Here is a 19,098-nt window from a genome sequence, read left to right on the forward strand (position 1 = left end):
ATACATTCTGGGTTTCAGCCAGAACCACTCAGAACTCTAAAGGAGCTCTCCAAGATGCAGAAGCTCCATTAGAGTTCTGACTGAAACCCAGAGCAGATTGTATATTTTGCAATATCCACTATGAAATGGGCCCTGCAACAAAATGTTGCAGTCTGACATGCTCCTGTTCAGGGTTCCAGCAGCCAGCCATGCCCTTGTTCTGGAAGCACCTTGGACAGCTCCTTTAGAGGTCTGGCTGAAACCCGGAGCAGATTGAAGCACCTTGGATAGCTCCTTTAGGGCTCTGACTGAAACCCGGAGCGGATTCACTGCCTCACTGACATCGGCGCCACTAGGCTCCACTGCTCTCATCAGCCCCACCAGCATGGCCTGTGACCAGAGATAGTGGGAATTGTAGGCCAGAGAATCTACACTGACTGCAGGAGCTCTCCAAGGTTTCAAACGGGGGTCTTTCTTTCCCAGCCCTACCTGAAGATGCAGGGGATTGAATCTGGGACTTTCTGCAGGCAAAGCAGGGACTCTCTACCACTCAGCTACAGCCCAGCCCCAAATTTCATTCAGATCAGGGATGATCTGTGATTTCCAGTTTGAAGAAGCTGCAATCTTCAGCAGAAAAGTCTTCGACTCCCCGCCAGCATCACACACGTTATCAACAGACACTTCCCCAAAAGGCAGGAAGAAGATGCTCTTTCGTCCCAGCATCACAGGCTGCCATGAGTGGGTTTCATTTCCTTGTCTGAGCTTTGCTTTCTTCCAGAACAGCCAGTGGTACATAAAGGAAGCTTTCTGTTTGGCATTTCTACATATTCCGGTTCTGCCTTCACATTTTCAAGGTGTGTGTTCTTCACGTCCTCTTTTGCCAGAACTCTCTCTGGGCTGCCTTTGGGCAGAATCCTGGCTCGGAGTGGCATATCTACGCTACAAAGCTGTATCATTTTCATACCAGTTTAACCGTCATCGCTTCTTCTCAAAAATCCTAGGAATTGCAGTTTTACGGTGCTGAGAATTCTCAAGACAGAGATCCCACCCCCAGAGAAGTACAATTTCTCAGGGTTCCCTGCAGAGAGGAAATCACTCTATTTCTGACCTTCAGGCGGTGAGTGCCATTCCTTATGCAGCCGAAACAGTGCCATCCACACACAAGAAGGAATCTGAAGCCTTGGGGAAACCCCAACCATTGAGGAAGTAGAAAAAAACTTTAGGGAAGAAAACCCTAATGTGGGGAAACCCCAAAATAAACCAAGGGGGACACAGAATGCTCCACACAGGGCTTTTATCCTGCTATTGAGATTGGTTACACATGGAAGTTTGCCAGTCCTTTACATGACGTCGTTGGCGTCCAGCGCTTCTCCCGTGCTTTCTGACCATTTCCGCGGCTTTATTTGAAGCGGAGCTAATGAGGTAATAAAAACCGGCAAATTGAATTTGTCCATGTAAAGAGGGAGTTGCGCTATAACAACACCACCATCTAGTGGCTGTATAACAGAACATATAGAACTTGCAGATAAAGGGAACCCCCAGGAAAAAACTGCAACAGGAAGTGTGTGTGTGAAGGAGCCGATCCTAATCCCCCAAAGAATCCGGAAGCAGAAGCCCCGGTAAAAAGCCCGGTGTGGAGAAGCTCTGAGTGTTGCAAGTGGTGGGGAAGGAAAACTAGGTAGAAGGGAGAATGGAATGGAGTATTCTGAACTCCACGCTGCAACATTTTGTCGCAGGCCCCACTGCAGGCATCTGAGTGTGTCTATGGTACAGACAGGGAATGTGACCACTGTGTTGGAGGACACTGTGTTGGAGTGGTGGAGGACACCACTGTGTTGGAGAGCTGTGTGGGCCACAGGACTTGCCATGCATCCCCTACGCTATTGGGAGACCTTTTCCATCACCAGTGTTGATGTAAAATTCAGCTGTTGACCCGGCTGCTCTCTATGCATGGAATGGGGTTGGGGACCATCTTGTTCTTTACCTCAGGCTGCAAATTGTCTTGGGTTGGCTCTGTCTGTACTGTACACACACCCTACAGGGTTTATATTCTATTTTAGCTTCCACCAATAAAACACACCCCTTGAGCCTTTGGGGCTGAGTAAAGGACAAGCAGAGAAGTTTAGAACTGCTCAGTTTCTGTCACACCACGCCTGGCGGAGGTTGAGGAACTCTGACACGCACCCATTAAGATAATTGAACATGTATTTTTATCCCTGAAGGTATCTAAAACTTGAAATGAAGGTGTGTGTGTTTTTTCCCATTTGGGCAGGCACAAACAAGTTTAACCTCAAGAAAGGGAGTTGCGGTAACGCGCACGCACAGCGTATGGTACAACTCCACTTCCTACCCTGAGGTTTGGGAAAAAAAAAAAAGTTACGTCACGATATCCAACCACGAAGTGGAAAGTATGAGGGGAAAGGTGGGGTCATTTGTCTCCAGGGAACCCCCCTGAAGTGACCGCAGCTGTGTGGGTCTACCAGCCACGTGGCCGCCTGTATCAGCTGAGTGGCAGTGAGGAGGGGGGTACAATGTGGGTAGGGAATGGACAAACTCAAAATAGTCCATCTAATCTGTGAAGCTAGAGGAAGGCTGCTATTCCCTCTCTTCCCTGCTCCAAAAAGCATGCTGCCTCTGCCATTAGCAGCTGTGTGACAGGCAATAATTCAACAGGTGGTATTTTTTAAACCACTGCATCTCCGTCCCAGGGCAAATTTAGTAACCGGCCAGGTGGAGAGGAGTGGGAAAAGAAGATGGAAGCTTAGTTGAGGAGGAAAAACAAACAGCTAAGAGGAGATGGGCACAGAAGTTTATAAAACGATGCATGGTGATCCTAGAACTCAGGGCCATCCGATGAAATTGATTGGCAGGAGACTACACAGAGACTATACAGAGACCTTCTTCCACACTGCACATAATTAATTTGTGGAACTCTCTGCCACAAGGTATGGTGATGACCACAGACACAGATGGCTTTATTAGATCCAGTGCTAATTAAAAACTTAAATCAGGCACACCTTTTAATAATGTACTCACAACTTTATTTTTGTTCTTAGGATAGCTATTGGATGTTTTTAGTACGTGTTATTGATGGCTGTTCGCTGCTCCTTTGTTTGTTTTGGGTTTGTTTTTAGGTTTAGCTCCCATCGTAAATATTTTCTTTGAAGTTAAGTCCTATTTATTTATTTACAATATTTGTATACCGCTCCTCATCTAAACAGATTCCAGAGTGGGGAACAACCAGAGATAAAATGAACAAAAGATGAAAAGAAGAATGAAACAATATTAAAATTATTCTTTAAAAAACTGAGTCGAATAGACCCGAGGCCGGTTAACCAAGGAAGGCTTCCTGGAAAAGAGCTGTTTTCAAGAGGTGCTGAAAACAACCCGGTGTTGGCGCTTGCCTGGCCTCCAGAGGCAGGGAGTTCCACAGGTCGGGAGCCACCACACTGAAGGCTCTTCTCCGGATGGACTCCGGTCAGGCCATGTGGAACTTACAGGAGCATGCCCTCTAATGATCTCGGTGATCGGGCAGGTTGGTAAGGGAGAAGGCGTTCTCTCAGGTATCCCGGTCCCAAGTTGTCTAGGGCTTTGTACACTAGTACCAAAACCTTAAACCTGGCCCGGTTTTGATTTTGTTGGAGTTAACTTTCAAGTTAACATGGTTAGGATTGCAGACTTACTTCGATTTCCAGTTCATGATTCAGTTATAATTTGTATGTAAAATTGCGTTTCCTTCAAGGAACCACAGAGATTCAGCAATGGGGTAGGGTGTGCAAAGTACTTATGGGGAAATTTTAGAACCCTTTATCCCTGTCCTGGGCACTGCCTGTGTGCTAAGAGGTGGGGTGAGAATATTTTAATTAATCAACAAACCTAACCTTGCAGAGAGAGGGAGGGAGGGAGGGAGGGAGGGAGGGACGTCTAGCACTCCCATTTTACAGATTAGAAAACTGAGAGGATAAGCAAACTGGGAACTGATCCCAAGTGGCAGGCCCATTACAGAGGTAGGGCTCAGTTATGAAGCTTCCGTTCGGAAACATGAATAACACCAGCCATGACTGGTGCTGGGAAATCCACCTGTGTGGCTGAATAACCTGCGATTTCCACCCTCTCCCTGTGAGGCGGCAACCACCCCTTCTTAGAAGCAGCACGCCCGTGAGATCAGGTGGGAAGCTGGTCGTTCACAATCTGGGTGTGGCAGGATGAGGGCAATTTCTGGAATGCAGCTGGACTGAGGAGATGAGCACAGGGTGGGTGGTTTTCTCCCCGCCACCCCACCCCACCTGCCCGCCCAGAGGGAAATCGCTCCACGGAGTCACTGACATGACTTCGGCTCATCTCGCCAGGAATGCATTAATTAGCCCTCGGCGATGGCAGGTTTCAAAACTGGAGCGCTTCTGTTCCCAGCAGCCGCCTCTCGCTGCCTGACGGCACTGACAGCTCAAAGGCCCGACGTGTCAACACAGAAACAAACCCTTCCACTCGTGGCAAGGAACAGGGGGGAGTGCATAACTCAGAGAAGGCTGCCGGACAGCGCTATATTTAGCCTGCCAAAATTAGGTGTCGGCGCCACCCATCTTGCAAACGCAATCACACCTAGCAAACCTGTAGCTCTCCTTTCCCCAACACGGCGCTCTCCAGCTGTGTGGGACTACGACAGGTTCGCCGGGCGCCTATGTTGTCCTCCTTTCAGCGCCAGGTGAAAACCTTTCTATTCTCCCAGACAGTTTAGTTGTTCAGATTGCTTTTATCTGGTACTGTATTTTAAATGTTTGCTGCAAGATGCTGTTAGGTTATCGTATCTTTATATTGCAGTTTTAAGCTTGTAAACTGTATTTTATCATCTGCATTTTATTGGTTCGTGTTTTATGGTTGGAATTGTTGTGAGCCGCCCGGAAAGCTTCGGCTGTTGGCAGTATGGAAATGTAATAAATAAATAAACAAACAAACAAACACACTCCCACCATCCCCCCGGCTGGGGGAGTGTGGGAGTTGTAGTCCAACACATCTGGACGGCACCAGGTTGGGAAAAGTCGCTGTGGCTCAAAATAATGAAAACGACGGGAGGATGCAACCGACTTAAAGCGAACAACAGTATTGTTTCTGTCTCCTCCTTCCCTGTGCAGCGAGAACAAAAAAACAAAAACAGAACTGCCCTTGCAGAGGTCTCGTCATCCAACAGAATGAGGTGATCGAATCCTGAGACATCAGTGTGCGGTCCAGAACACTTCAAGCACCGGCCAGGAGATGCCCCTTTCAAATGCTCCCTTGAGTATACACAGCACACACACGCCATGCAAATAGACAGCGCACTGTGGAGTAACGTTATCACCTACACAATCCTTGGTCTGCTACATTTCTAGCTGAAGGTGGGCTTTTTTTGAATTCAAGGAAGCATTCAAAAATGGGCCCACTGTCCATTCGACCCCTTGTTCTGCTGGACGTATAGACTACAGGGGGGCTGGAGTCAGGATTCCTTCGGGGCAAAGGAGCGCTGGAGGAGTTAGGATGTTTTTGCTGACAAACATTACAGGCTGAGCAGCTGTTACATGGATGCAGAAGCAAGCACACAGGAAGGCAGGGCTAAATTCACAGCAACATCAATCCCTTCAACACCTCTTAGCAACCAAAGGCTGTGTGGTGTAGCAGACAGAGAGCTTTTCTACACGACACTGTTAGTGTTTTGTATCTACTTTCAGTTTCGTCACAGAATTGAGATCTGAATACCGCATGAACAGAGTTTCCTTTCCTGCTTTTCCACTACACAACCTCTAGGTAGCACTGTGGTATAGTGGAAATGCACAAGTGGAAATAGCGTATTCTTTCACTTTCTTTAAATAATACTGTTTTCCCTGCTCAAAAAAAAACTTGCCCGAAGTGCTCTTTAAAAACAGACACGAAATTGGAAGGTCATGATGTTGTCTAAAGAACCCGTAAACAACCGTGAGTAGGGAATGATGAGTTGCTCAATAAATGACCAGAGTATCAGGGCTGGAATCAACACCCCACACTGCAGTAGTGAAGCTTGCTGGATGACCAAGGTCAAGTTTCTCTATCAGTTTAAACTCTAGTGTGGCTTTCTCCAACCTGGCCCCCTCCAGATGTCTTGGACTGCTAGCTGGGAATTATGGGAATTGCAGTCCAACACATCTGGAGGGTGCCCAGTTGGGGAAGGCTTCCCTAATGGATTATTGTGGGAATAAAATGTGATTAACCCTATCTATGCTGCCTTGAGCTCCTTGAAAGAAGGGCAGGCTACACCTATCGATAAAACTGAGAAACATCATACCCAGATAGGGGCAAATGATGTATTTATTTTCAGTTTTTGATGTCACCTGTTGGGTCATGTTCTCCCTAGGCAGCTCACATACATGTTTAAAAACATAAAACACAAGTCAATTTGTATCTTTTACAATTAGAAAACTATTATTTTTATTATAACTGAATAGATTTATATACTGCTGAACATATTTAAAAACATCTCTAAGCAGTAAAACCAAAACAGCACTACAAAACAGGGCCAGAATAACAAACTGAACAACTGAAAACAGAGATAGCAACAGTTTAAACAATTCAAATACCCAGCCCAACGTCTTAACTAAACAGATCAAGACAAAAAGGTTTTCAAGGCCTGCTTAAAAGCTAGTAAAGATGGAACTAGATGTAGATCCCTTGAGAGGGAGTTCCACAAATGTGGGGCCACCACTGAAGAAACTCTGTCTGTACTGTTCACCAATCTAATTGATCATGGTGGCAGACCTCTAATGGCCAAACTAGACATCACTCTAAATCTGTGTCTAGCAACTCGCTCATTATTTATTTACTTACTTACTCTAGAATAGATTCAGCCCCCCTCCCCCAACTCTACAGGGTTTCAGGAAGGGGTCTTTCCCAGCCCTACCTGGAGTTGATACAAGTGAACCTGGGGCTTTAGGCATGCAAAACAGGTGCTCTACCACTGAGCTACACCCCTTCCCCAGATTTCATCACCCTCTTTTCCATTCCAGTAGCTCCATGCATCTCCCGGCCACCTCTTCCAGCTGATGGAACTACCAACACAGCCCAGAAACATCTGCAGAGCATACATTATTCCATCTTACCTGTTCCGTGATGAAGGAGCTGGAGAAGGTGATGGCGGACCAGAAGAAAATCCCGCAGCTGAGAATAATCTTCCTGTTGAAACGGTCACCAAGGTAGCCAAATATCGGTGCTGCCACCATGAAGCTACAGATGAAAACTGCAGGAAGAGAAGGAGAAAGGAAGAGATAGGTTGAACCAGTGTTTCCCAAACCTTTTGAACTGGGCAAGGACGGGAGAGGCTCCTGAATGTATGCTACCTTCAGGGGCCCGGCTACCAAGCACCAATCATTTATTCAATGGATCCATGGTGTTCTGTGCAAGGATCTACGGACTGGGGCAGAACGCCCATCACTGGTATTAAAAGCGGAGTAGGGCAGGATTTCTCTAACCACCTCCTACTATCATGTGCAGGGAAACATAAGATCCCAGGGCTATAAGATAAGATAGATAACATAAGATGCAACCACAGTGCTGAAGCTAAGCACGTCTGTGGTCGTATGTGGTGGTAGACATGGGATAACCTATAGTGTTTCTTTCACTTGTAGGTTTTAGAACTACATCTGTTGACTGTTACAGCATCTAACCAGAAAAGGCCCAGAAACACAAGACTCCATAGAATAAAACTCGAACTGCCAAGAACGCACATTTTCTTCACGCACATGTGACAAGAGTTACCTGGTAACTCTTGTCACATGTTGGGAAACTGAGTATGCCTTGGGGCAGCCCTAGATGTTTGTCAGTAAAAGATATATTAGAAACTAATAATTTTAATAAGGAGTGGAAGAAAAAACTATGGTGGGAACCTTACAGAGAGGGTTAAAAAAAACATTTCCCCCCATAGCTTCAAAATTTCCAGAAATTTTACATCTGTAGCCCTCCTGTAAAAGTCTTCCTAGTACATGGCTTTTGGGACATCATTTCAGGAGAGTATAGGCCAGAAGGCAATCTATAAACACCCGTTTAATTTTGTTTAATTAAACGTTTAATTTTATTCACCACTCTAAAATAAATTTCATAATCTAAACGCTTTAATTTTTCAGGAAAAAAACACAAAAAGAACCTTGGAAAAAAACAGGAAAATGCTGTTTCCCCCCTGAATTTGTCTGGTTGTTTTTTCCAGGCCTTCACATCTCTGCTCGAACCACATGGATCCCATGCCTCTCTGGAAGGCCATATTTGTGATCACCAAAGTCAGCATTAGATGTAGACATAACATCATAAAACCACAGAGTTGGAGGGGATCTTTGTAGATCCCCTACTCCAACCCCCTGCTCAATTCAGGAAACCCAGCGAGAGCAGCCCTAATACATGGTTGCCCAGCGCCTGCTTAAAGTTTTCCAGCATGGGAGAGCCCACCACCTTCTAGAAACCTGGTGGGCAAACAGCTCAAAAAGCAATAGTTAGAAGCCTTTTGGAATAGAAGATTTGGTCAAAACATATTACAGCACCAGAAGTTGCCAAGGGATCTCCCTTATTTAGGGAGCAATCCTATGGCCGCTAGTCAGCGGCTAAGACGGACATAAGATACGTTGGTTCCTGGCCCTGCACTCCACACTCAGAAGAGGAGTGCGGAGCGGTGAAAACAGGGCATTCTGGGGCAGGGAAGTTGGAAATGCCAGTACAACACATCCAACGTGTCGACCTGCTTCCCCTGCTCTGCCTTCCTGCGGCTAGACAGTAGAAATCAGCTGTCTAGCTGCAAATACAGGGCACCCGAAGTGTGGAGGGGATGATCCCCTCCGCGCTTCTCCTGCCCTGCATTGGATAGGCAGTTGCCTCCGAGTTCGGAGGTGACCGCCTATCCCCGTAGGGTTGCTTCCTTATCTTATTTTATTATTTAGTGGATTTTTAAACCAGCTTCCATCCTCCCAAGGCAGTTTGCGATACTCAGTAAAACAACAAAACAAGCTGATACAAAAACAACGTTAAAATGTTAAAATATAGTACGATTGCACAAAAGAAAACCCAACGGCACATAAATCAAACCCGTCAGCTGAAAATAGCAAACAAAAACATTAAAATAGAGGCAGCAGATAAAACAGTTACAGCACCACAAATTATCCAAAAGCAGACTGGAATAAAAAGGCCCTTAGAATCCACCTACAGGCTAAAAAGAAGGGGGACAAATCTATTTTGGGAGGGCAATGCAGAGATGTGGGGCCACCACAGAAAAGGCCCTGTGCCCGCCTAACAGCTCTCGCCAGCCTAATAGCTCTAGCTAATGGACCAGAGCGCAGAGACTTTAACGTTTAGGTACTTACATACGAGTGCAGGGGGGAAGGGGATGTTGTCCTCAATGACCATACAAAATAACATACTGGGTTTCCAATAAAATTAATAGGAGTTGTCACATGTTAAAAGACATCATAGTCAATTGATTGCATTACACAGCAGTACTATACATGTCTACTCAGAAATAAGTCCCACTGAGTTCAATGGGGCTTACTTGGTAAGTGGGTACAGGATTGCCACCTTAGTTGATTATGGCTGCAATCCGACACTTGTTTCACTTTGGGAGTAAACCTCATTGGACTCAGAGGGACTTATCTCTGAGTAGACACGTATAGGATTGTATTGTAAATCAAGAGCCAGAGTGGTGTAGTGGTGAGAGTGTCAGACTGGGAGCTGGGAGATCCACGTTCTAGTCCCCACTCGGCCATGGAAGCTCACTGGGTGACTTTGGACCAGTCACAGGCTCTCAGCCCAACCGACCTCACAGGGTTGTTGTTGTGAGGATAAAATGGAGAGGAGGAGGATGGTGTAAGCCGCCTTGGATTCCTTGAGGAGGAAAAAAGGCGGGATATAAACGTAATAAATAAATACATATTTTTTTCCTCTTCTCTCCCTTTCTTTTTTTGATTGCAATCCTATGAGCAGGGACTGTCTTGACTAATTATATGTAAGCCAAAGGAGTACGACAAGGCTGCATATTGTCACCCTGCTTATTTAACTTATATGCAGAGTACATCATGAGAAATGCCGGGTTGGATGAATCAGAGGTCGGAATTAAGATTGCCGGGAGAATTATCAACAACCTCCGATATGCAGACGATACCACCCTAATGGCAGAAAGCGAAGAGGATCTAAAGAGCCTCTTGTTGAGGGTGAAAGAAGAGAGTGCAAAAGCTGGTTTGAAACTCAACATTAAAAAAACGAAGATCATGGCATCTGGCCCCATCACTTCCTGGCATATGGAAGGGGAAGAAATGGAAGCAGTGACAGATTTTACTTTCTTGGGTTCCAAGATCACCGCAGACGGTGACTGTAGCCATGAAATTAAAAGACGCTTGCTCCTTGCGAGGAAAGCTATGGTCAACCTAGACAGCATAGTAAGAAGCAGAGACATCACCTTGCCGACAAAGGTCCGTCTAATCAAAGCTATGGTTTTCCCAGTAGTAATGTATGGCTGTGAGAGCTGGACTATAAGGAAGGCTGAGCGCCGAAGAATTGATGCTTTCGAACTGTGGTGCTGGAGAAGACTCTTACGAGTCCCCTGGACTGCAAGGAGGTCAAATCAGTCCATCCTAAAGGAAATCAACCCTGAGTGCTCATTGGAAGGACAGATAATGAAGCTGAAGCTCCAATATTTTGGCCACCTAATGCGAAGAGAAAACTCCCTGGAAAAGACCCTGATGCTGGGAAAGACTGAAGGCAAAAGGAGAAGGGGACGGCAGAGGATGAGATGGCTAGATGGCATCACGGATGCAATGAATATGAACTTGAGCACGCTCCGGGAGAGAGCGCAGGACAGGAAGGCCTGGCGTGCTATGGTCCATGGGGTCACGAAGAGTCGGACACGACTGAACGACTGAACAACAACAACAACAACACTCGGGGAGATCTCCTGGCTGAGAAGAAAGATAAAAGTACTTGAAATAAAATGCGTAAGAAATAAATCTGCATCAGTTTGCATATGAGAAAATGCAATAAGTCAGAAGAAAAAGAACGCACATTTCGCCCACACATGTATTTCAGCACACATCCTATTAGAAGAGACCTCATCTAAAACCAGTGCTTGCCTTTCTCCATTTTTACAGGCGCTTGTGTTAAAAAAAACAAAACTTTAAAAGTTTTTAAATCGGCTGCCCAATTAATCAGCACCTTTTTAGTCAATCAAACTGTGAACTAGGTTGCAATCTTAAACACACTTACAGTGAGTGAGGGCCAAAGCACAAATTACTTTAAATCAGTATCTAATAGCTACGTCTTTTTTTTATTATTATTCTTGAGTGGGTGCAGGGGCCTTTGTTTTCAGGTCGAGCTGAGTAAATATGTGTAGGATTGTGCTATTAATCGACCAGACCAACCAATAAATCAATTAAGGCTGCAATCCCACACTTACTTGGGAGTAGACCCGATTGAACTTAATATAATACTAAACATCTGAGCAGACATGCAAAAGCCTGCACTGTAAACCCCGCGGGCTTACAAATCAATGGTCTGGTTATCTTTTTTGAAATGGAAATTAAGTTATTAAAGACATGATGGGTTGCGATCTTCCATTCAAATAGGTAATTATTATTTGAGATGTTGAAGATGCTGTTAATAATTCAGATAAAAGAGAATAGATAACTCACTCGTGCATCGAGACAGAACGTAAACAGCACCCAGTCAGGAAATTAGATATCTGAACATTTAAATCTGCGTACATTTTCTCTTACTATACTAAATTGTTGGCTAAAGCAGATGATATGCTATGTTGTGCAATAAATCTTGCTAATATCGTTTATTTTTCTTATACCCCAAAGTGACATTATTTTAATTAGAAGATTTAAGATGATGTGCGACATGACAGCATAAAAGACCTAAAGGCATGAACAGAGGAGCAGAGGAGAGAAATATGAGGAAAACATAGGAATAAATACAGTGGCAAAAACAGAGAGGTGACAGAACCCAGATGGCAGAATAACAGGGACAAAACCTGCCACAGCACTATATTTAAGGGGGCTTCATATTGCACGTGACATGAAAACACTGATTGACTTGTAAACGAATTCAGAACATGGCTACGTGCCCCTCAGACAGATTGCATGCCAGCTCATCTTATTAGGCACAAATCAATTCCTGCAATTGCAATTGCATGTGATGGATGAAGCCCCGAAGCTCCAGTGGCAGCCCCTTTGCTCACCTAGTTTTATCAGCGGGCGAAACTGAATACAGGTGCACGCAGACCAGTGGTTGGAGACTGGCAGACGCTGGGCCAAATCCAGGATGTGGAGATGGAGAAACAGCTGTGGCTAGAAGGCCAACCTGAGGGGCAGATGGGCTTTGGACCATCCTCTCCCACGAGGCCGAAAGGGCCCTTGGCAAAGCGCCGTCAGGCGGGTCCCCAGAGGGTGGATCAGAGGCTTACGCTGGTGACACTGGCAGCTCCAGGCGGTGGCCATTTCCATCCCTCTCTTTTCCCCACAATGCCTTGGAAGTTGAGCCATTGTCTGGGATTGTTGAAAACCCAGACCCCTAGGAGCACTGTTGTTTTTTTAGAGACAGCCCAAGGCTGGCTGCTATGGGGTGGTGTCAGGCCTGCTCTGGTCAAAGCAGCTCATAGTGAAACAAGTTTCTTCATCTACGTAAGAACGTGCCGTATCGCTGATCAGCCCGTTATTCCATCTAGTTTTTCCTACACTGACTGGCTGCATCTCCTCCAGCGTCTTATTTATATATTTCTTTATTACATTTATATCCCGCCTTTTTTCCTCCTTAAGGAACCCGAGGCGGCGTACATAATCCTCCCCCTCCTCTCCATTTTATCCTTACAACAACAACCCTGTGAGGTGGGTTGGGCTGAGAGTCAGTGACTGGCCCAAAGTCACCCAGGGAGCTTCATGGCTGAGTGGGGACTAGAACCCGGATCTTCCGGCTCCCAGTCCAACACTCTCGCCACTGCACCACACTGGCTCTTAGGCATGAGGTCTTTCCTAACCCTGCCTCGAGGTGTGAGGGGCGAACCTGGGACTTTCTGCATGCAGAGTATGCGCTCTATGACTGAGCGACAGCCCTTGCTCTGCAGACTTCTCACTCTCCTTTGTGCATTAGCGAAGACAGCTATGAGAGAGGTCATCATTCAATGGTACAGACCCTGCTTTGCATGCAGAAGGTCTCTGGTTCAATCCCCAGTATCTCCGATTATTGAATATCTGCCCTTTGCATGCACCAGACCTCTGCGTGCACAAGAAGTCTGTTCATATTCCACTTTGCCATGGTTTGACAGCCCTAGGCCACCTCACCTCACCTCCTCTGCACTACGTAAGTCCAAAATGATGGTCACTTCTAGAAAAGAAGCATACACAGAAGTCATTTTTAACACCGCCCAAACAGCTATAAAAATGCCAAATCCTGTTTCAAGAATGGACCAAGAAAAACAACAACCGGAGAGCAGGAAAGTACATCCAGTCAGACAGCCATTTGTAGGCCAAGAGCGGACAACTGTGGAAAGAATCCTTTAACCTCACCCCTAATGTTCTGTGTGTACCCCAGAGTAGCAACGCAGTTATAAGAATGCTGTTGGCATCTGCATACGGTGTGCAACAGATGCTTGCGCTTATGTTAAGTCTTAACCAGAGTCACTCCATATTTGTTCACTAAGCTCACCCTGTTTTGGCAACACAGTCTGTGAGAAGCAGATTACAGCCTGTTAGCAGCTTTTCTGGGAATTGCTAGGGATATAGGTTCCTCCCCAGGGAATTGCTGATAAGCACTGTACTCCGTGCAGCAACTCGGTATCAGCAGCTGACAAACGTCCACCCTGTCCAGGGAGGGAACGTTCAGCTCCTTTCCAGATAACAGGGTGTGTGTATGCCTCCAAGTAATGTGTCTAATAGAGCATGGCTAGAGTTCTTCCCTATATGTGATGTATTTCACTGTATAAAAGCTTGCCCCACTGAATGTTCTGGGCTCTCTGCCCCTTTGCTGACAGAGTGCCTTGCTGGCCATGCAATAAAGTGCTTTTTCATCCCGGAGTCTTACCCGTGTCTAGCGTGATCCATTGTCCGGCTAGACAACGAACAAAGAGCGTGTTCCTCTCATACAACACAACCCCTTCCAGAGTCGGGCCGCACAGAAGGAGCCATTTTAAAACAACGAGTCCTGTTTCACGAATGGAGCTGGGCATGCTTTTGAACAAAAATACCAGCAAAAAGGGCAGATGGATAAAAATAGGGGAAACAACATACGCCCTTCCAATTTGAAGGTTCCTCCCAAAAAGAGACAGATTGGGGTGGGGGTGATATTTTGGAACAAAGAATGAAAAACACATTGGTTTCCCTGCAGTTGTGGTGAAGACACAGGAAAGGTTTAATTATCCAGACAGGATGGATGGCTCTGTATCTATTTCTGCCTCCAATAGCCTGACCCGCCCCGATACAGGTGGGCTGGTGTCCCTCTCAAATCTTTCCCAGTTCTTTTTTTGTACGTGGTTGGAAATTTTTTCTCTCTCTCTCTCTCTTTTAATTATGTGAAGAGGGGGAAACAGTTCATCCTCTCCAGCCCCACAGCTTCCTTCACGTGCTGCTGCCCATGAACGCCTGCTCAGTTATTCCATCCCGGGAGCCATTCAACCGGCACCATGCCTCTCCATCAGGAAATGTAAAGGTGCCGCTGATTCTTTGACAGAAAAATAAAACGAAAACAGCAGCACACACTCGAAATGGAGGGGGGAGTTGGTAGAGAAGAAGATTAATAGCTATTAAACATTTTGTGGGTGGGGTGGGGTTGAAGGCCTTCTCACATCATCAGGCTAAGGAAACGGTCTGAGGGGAACTGGAATTGAAGCTCACACACCAGTGTGCTTTGGATTTCAAAAGGGTACCTCACAAGCGCTTGTTTCTGTGAATCAAGTCCTTATGCTGAATTATGTGCACACCCCACATACACGCGAACTTATTCAAGGCTGAGTTTTTTAAGCTGGGTTCCTCAGAAGGTTATCAGGGGTTTCTTGATGAAACCATCGGTAATAGCAGACAAGCTCCCCGACTTACAACCTCCTCCTCCTTCCAGGGCCTGCACCAGATTAGAGGGCTCTCCTGGAAAATTGCCATCTAGTGCCCCGCTGGCCAGCGTAGCACCCTACATGGAGTAGACTTCTTGGTAGCGGCAGCAACGCCATGATGATCTGAGGCAGGGGCGTGCGGGCGAGCCGTCCGCCGTCCTGATATTCCTAAAATGCCCCGATCTTGCGTTGCTCTGGGGCATCGTGGGAACATCAAAATAGCAGCTTTGTAACCACCTGCTGTCACTGCTCAGGTAAATTCAGGTGTATGAAGAGCCCCAAGGTGAGGATGTCAGGCACTGCCACAGGTCCGGGCTTCTACCTCTGGGAAGTGCCAGGTGTGCCCCATTATGCCACCTGTCAGGAGCAGGCCTGGTTCGGACTCGCCTCCCCAAACCAACTACATCCCTCTGTTACAAGCAGTGCAGGGGAGGTCAAAAACAATCAGCTTCTGGGCCAAACGGGACCCTCTAAGTAGCGTCATCTGGCCTTCCAACTGACTAGCCCAGAAGCCAAACGGGGAACGGATGACCTTAGGGCTCCGCCATTTTGTTTACTTGCTTACATTTACACCCTGGCTTTCCGCCAAAGAACTCAAGCTGGCGTACATTTTAGCCTCACAACAGCCCGGTGAGGTAGGCTAGCCTGAGAGGCAGTAACAGGTCCAAGGGCATGCAGCGTGCTTTATGACTGATGCTGATTTGGGCGTACAGGTATGACTCGGCGGCATGGCTGACCTGGAACATGAAAATGTCCCGTAGGGGGACATTCACTGCCATCTGTGGTCCCGGCTGAGAGCCTTTAGGGCAGAGGTACGGAAACTCAGTCATGGGGGCACACTGACAAAAGCCCCCTGGAGTTGTTCCTCCTCTCCGCCATTGCCACCTGCTTGTTCACCGGCCTCTCGCTCTGGCCCAGACAACGGCAGCAGTGAGAAGGAGGAGCAGCGGATGCCACTACCTACTCTTTGCACTGAGGGAACTGCACTGGCTGCAGGTTTAAGGTATTAGTATTAGTGTGCAAAGCCCTAAACAACTTGGGACCAGGATACCTGAGAGCATGCCTCCTTCTTCACCAACCTGCCCGGTCACTGAGGTCTTCAGAGGGCATGTTCCCGGTGGTTCCATATGGATGCACCGCCCGGCTGGAGTCCACCAGGAAAAGAGCCTTCAGTGTGGTGGCCCCCTTCCTGCAGAACTCCCTGCTTCTGGAGGTCAGGGCAGGTGCCAACGTGGTGTTGCTTCCGGCACCTCCTGAAGACATTCTTATTTCGAGAAGGCTTCCTTGAGTGACCAGCCGCAGCTTATTAAATTCAGAATGTGTTTCTTTTTAAAATGTTCTAATTGTTTTAACCTGGCGTTTTATTCTTTTATCTCTGCTGTTCACCGCTCCGAAATCTTTTCGGAGAGGTATATAAATGTTGTAGGTAAGTAAGTAAGTAAGTAAGTAACTAACTTGCCCACCAGCTCTCTGTCTGCCAGCATGCAAGCATTAACTAGCAATGATGAGAAAGACGATAAGGAGCAGCGATGGCAGCTGGTGACAATGGCAGAGAGATGGTAAGTTCACTGACACAGGAAGCCTGCTGAGGGTAGCACTGTGCTGAAAATTTCTCCCACATTTTTTCTGACCATTCTCATTCAATTTGACAGAATTGCTTTTGAAAGCAAAGTGCTTTCGAGAAGAAATTCAAAGGAGAAGAAATTACCTTACTTTACTTAGGAGGTGGCCAAGCAGCATACACAAGTGTCCTGTCTTTCATTGTGCAATCATCTCTGTGGCGGCCTGCAGCCTCCTCTGCTTCCCCCACTTCCATTAAAGCCCAGGGGAAGACATAATAAAAATCATTCCTCCCATAGGGCCTTTGCAGATCAGGAAGCGCAGGCAGCCTGGGAGGCTGCAGAGCAATTGGGAGATGTGTAATAGAAAGAAAATACTCACATGTAGCACCCCTCACCACATTGCAGTGATTAGGTAAGCTCAAAACCACTACCAAAATAAATTATAAAATGCCGTGAGAATGAGGCAGAAAAGTGGAAGCCTCAACACTTATAATGGCAGCAGGAAAAAACCAAAACCCTTAGGAAAAGAAAGAAAGAAAGAAAGAAAGAAAGAAAGAAAGAAAGAAAGAAAGAAAGAAACTGTGTTACAACCCCTGACAATTGGGAGCCCTATTTAAGAGAAACTGTTGGAGAATTTCTCCTCCGCTTGGAAATATTTGGTGAAATTTGGTGCAATTTCTCTGCCCACAAACACTCTGGAGAATTTCAAGAGGCCATTTGTGCACAGCTCTAGTGAAGGGTGCCTTGCCCAGGGGTTCTCAAAAACCTGGAACAAACACTGTCTCCAACCACCCATCATTCGGTGGTTTCCTGACTTTCGTGCAGTTTTTTCCCCATTCTAAAAGGCTGAAATGCCTCCCCTAAGGTAGCGAGAGTTTGTGGCAGCAAGAGTTTTAAGCTACAATATGCTGGGGGGGGTGTGTGTGCTGGCCCCACCCTTTCACCGTTTGCTCCGCCCTGTTTGCCTTCAAGCCTGCCCACCCTCCAGAGCGTCTCCAAAACTGAATTCAGCCCCCGCCCCTGCTTTAGGGCACAAAGGTATAATTCAAGCACTCATAGGGCTACGCACCAACACGCACCCAAATCGAGAGTCGGTGCCTGGTATGTCGGGCAGCTGCTGGTGCCAAAGCCTGCATGGGGCCCTGAAGTGGCACCAACATCAGCCCTGGGTCATTTCACACCACGTTCTTCATGCAGCTTCAGGAGAGCAAGGTGCTGATGGATCGGACCCCACAGCTACCCTGAAAATCCACGACCGAACTGCGGTCCTGGCTGCAAACCTACAAGCCTGCAACCTCCCGGCTGCAAACCTACAAAGCCTCCCTCTGGGAAACTGTGGCTGCTGCAAACGCATGCCGACTTGACATCACAACAGGAAAAGGGGGAGAGAAACGCTTAGCTAGCACTAAATGACAGCGCAAGGAAGCACCTTAGCAATGGAAGGCATCAGAGAAACGCAGGATGCTGCCTTACACCCAGTCAATAATATTTGTCCATTGCAAAGGTCTCCGGTAGAGAGAGAGAGATCTTCCTTCAGCAGGAGAAAGGCAGCACGAGGAGGCTTTCTTCAGCATTAAGTAGGGAATCCCGTTCTTATCTCCCATCAGTGATCAGAGATAAGAGCGATTTAAAGGCATTTAAAGTTTAAATACCCTGCTCTTTAAAAGTGCTCTGGTCACTGACTGGAGATAAGAACGGGGTTTCCCAGTTTAGTGCTGAAGAAAACACCCCACCACCATGAACTGTGCTTTGCAAGCCTGACAGCTGTTAACACTGGGGCTTGCGTCTGAGCAGACATGCATAGATTTTAGCTGTGCTTTGCACGCTTGGTGGGAAAATGCCCAAATGGGTAAGAACTGCATTTCTGTATGTGTGTGCGTGCGGCCCCCGGTTGCCTCAGATGCGGCCCTCGGGGCTGAAAAAGTTGTGCACTCCTGCTTTTGACTGAAGAAGTCGGGGACTGAACCTGCGACCTTCTGCCATCAAAACAGATGTTCCACCAGTGCGTTACAGTCCCTCCCACAGTTCAGGGTTGGAGGCCACGTTTGACCAGCTTCAGCCCTTGACAGCCCCTGTTAAAAAGAGATCACCTGGAAAAGCCTGTCTGCCTGGGGCTTTGGAGAGCTGCCGTCAATCAGACTTTAATCATAATAATGAGAAGTCAGATGGGCCTGTGCTAGATATATGGCAACTGGGTATGTTCATATTATAGCCTCTGAATTCTTTGCAAAGGATATCCTCTACTTCTGTGTTCCTCTTTAGCCAGTATGAGTAATTGTATCAAAGGGAACTTCTGGGAAATGCACTCCTTTAAGAATTGGGGGAGGCGGCACAGATGAAAATAGCAAGCGAATCTTCCCAACTGCAAAGTTAACCCTGAATCTTTAAAAAGTACTTGTGACACATGAAGCTGTTATTGCTGTGCGGGAGGACGCCAAAAGCCCGCCTAGTCTAGTCCGTTGACAACAGTGACCACAGATCCACAAA

At 46.8% G+C, this 19,098-nt stretch overlaps 1 protein-coding gene across 1 annotated transcript in view; it reads right to left on the reverse strand.

The window, feature by feature from the left end:
- Positions 1-19,098, reverse strand: part of SPNS2 (SPNS lysolipid transporter 2, sphingosine-1-phosphate) — a 155,674-nt gene that overhangs the window by 58,377 nt on the left and 78,199 nt on the right. The window contains exon 3 of the mRNA XM_084823098.1: positions 7,083-7,219. Within this exon, the coding sequence (XP_084679224.1) occupies positions 7,083-7,219 (137 nt within the window). The remainder of the gene's footprint in view (positions 1-7,082; positions 7,220-19,098) is intronic.

This window comes from Heloderma suspectum, chromosome 16, assembly GCF_057233095.1.
Source record: "Heloderma suspectum isolate Gila_16-S chromosome 16, 16-S_ref, whole genome shotgun sequence".
Classification (NCBI taxonomy): domain Eukaryota; kingdom Metazoa; phylum Chordata; class Lepidosauria; order Squamata; family Helodermatidae; genus Heloderma; species Heloderma suspectum.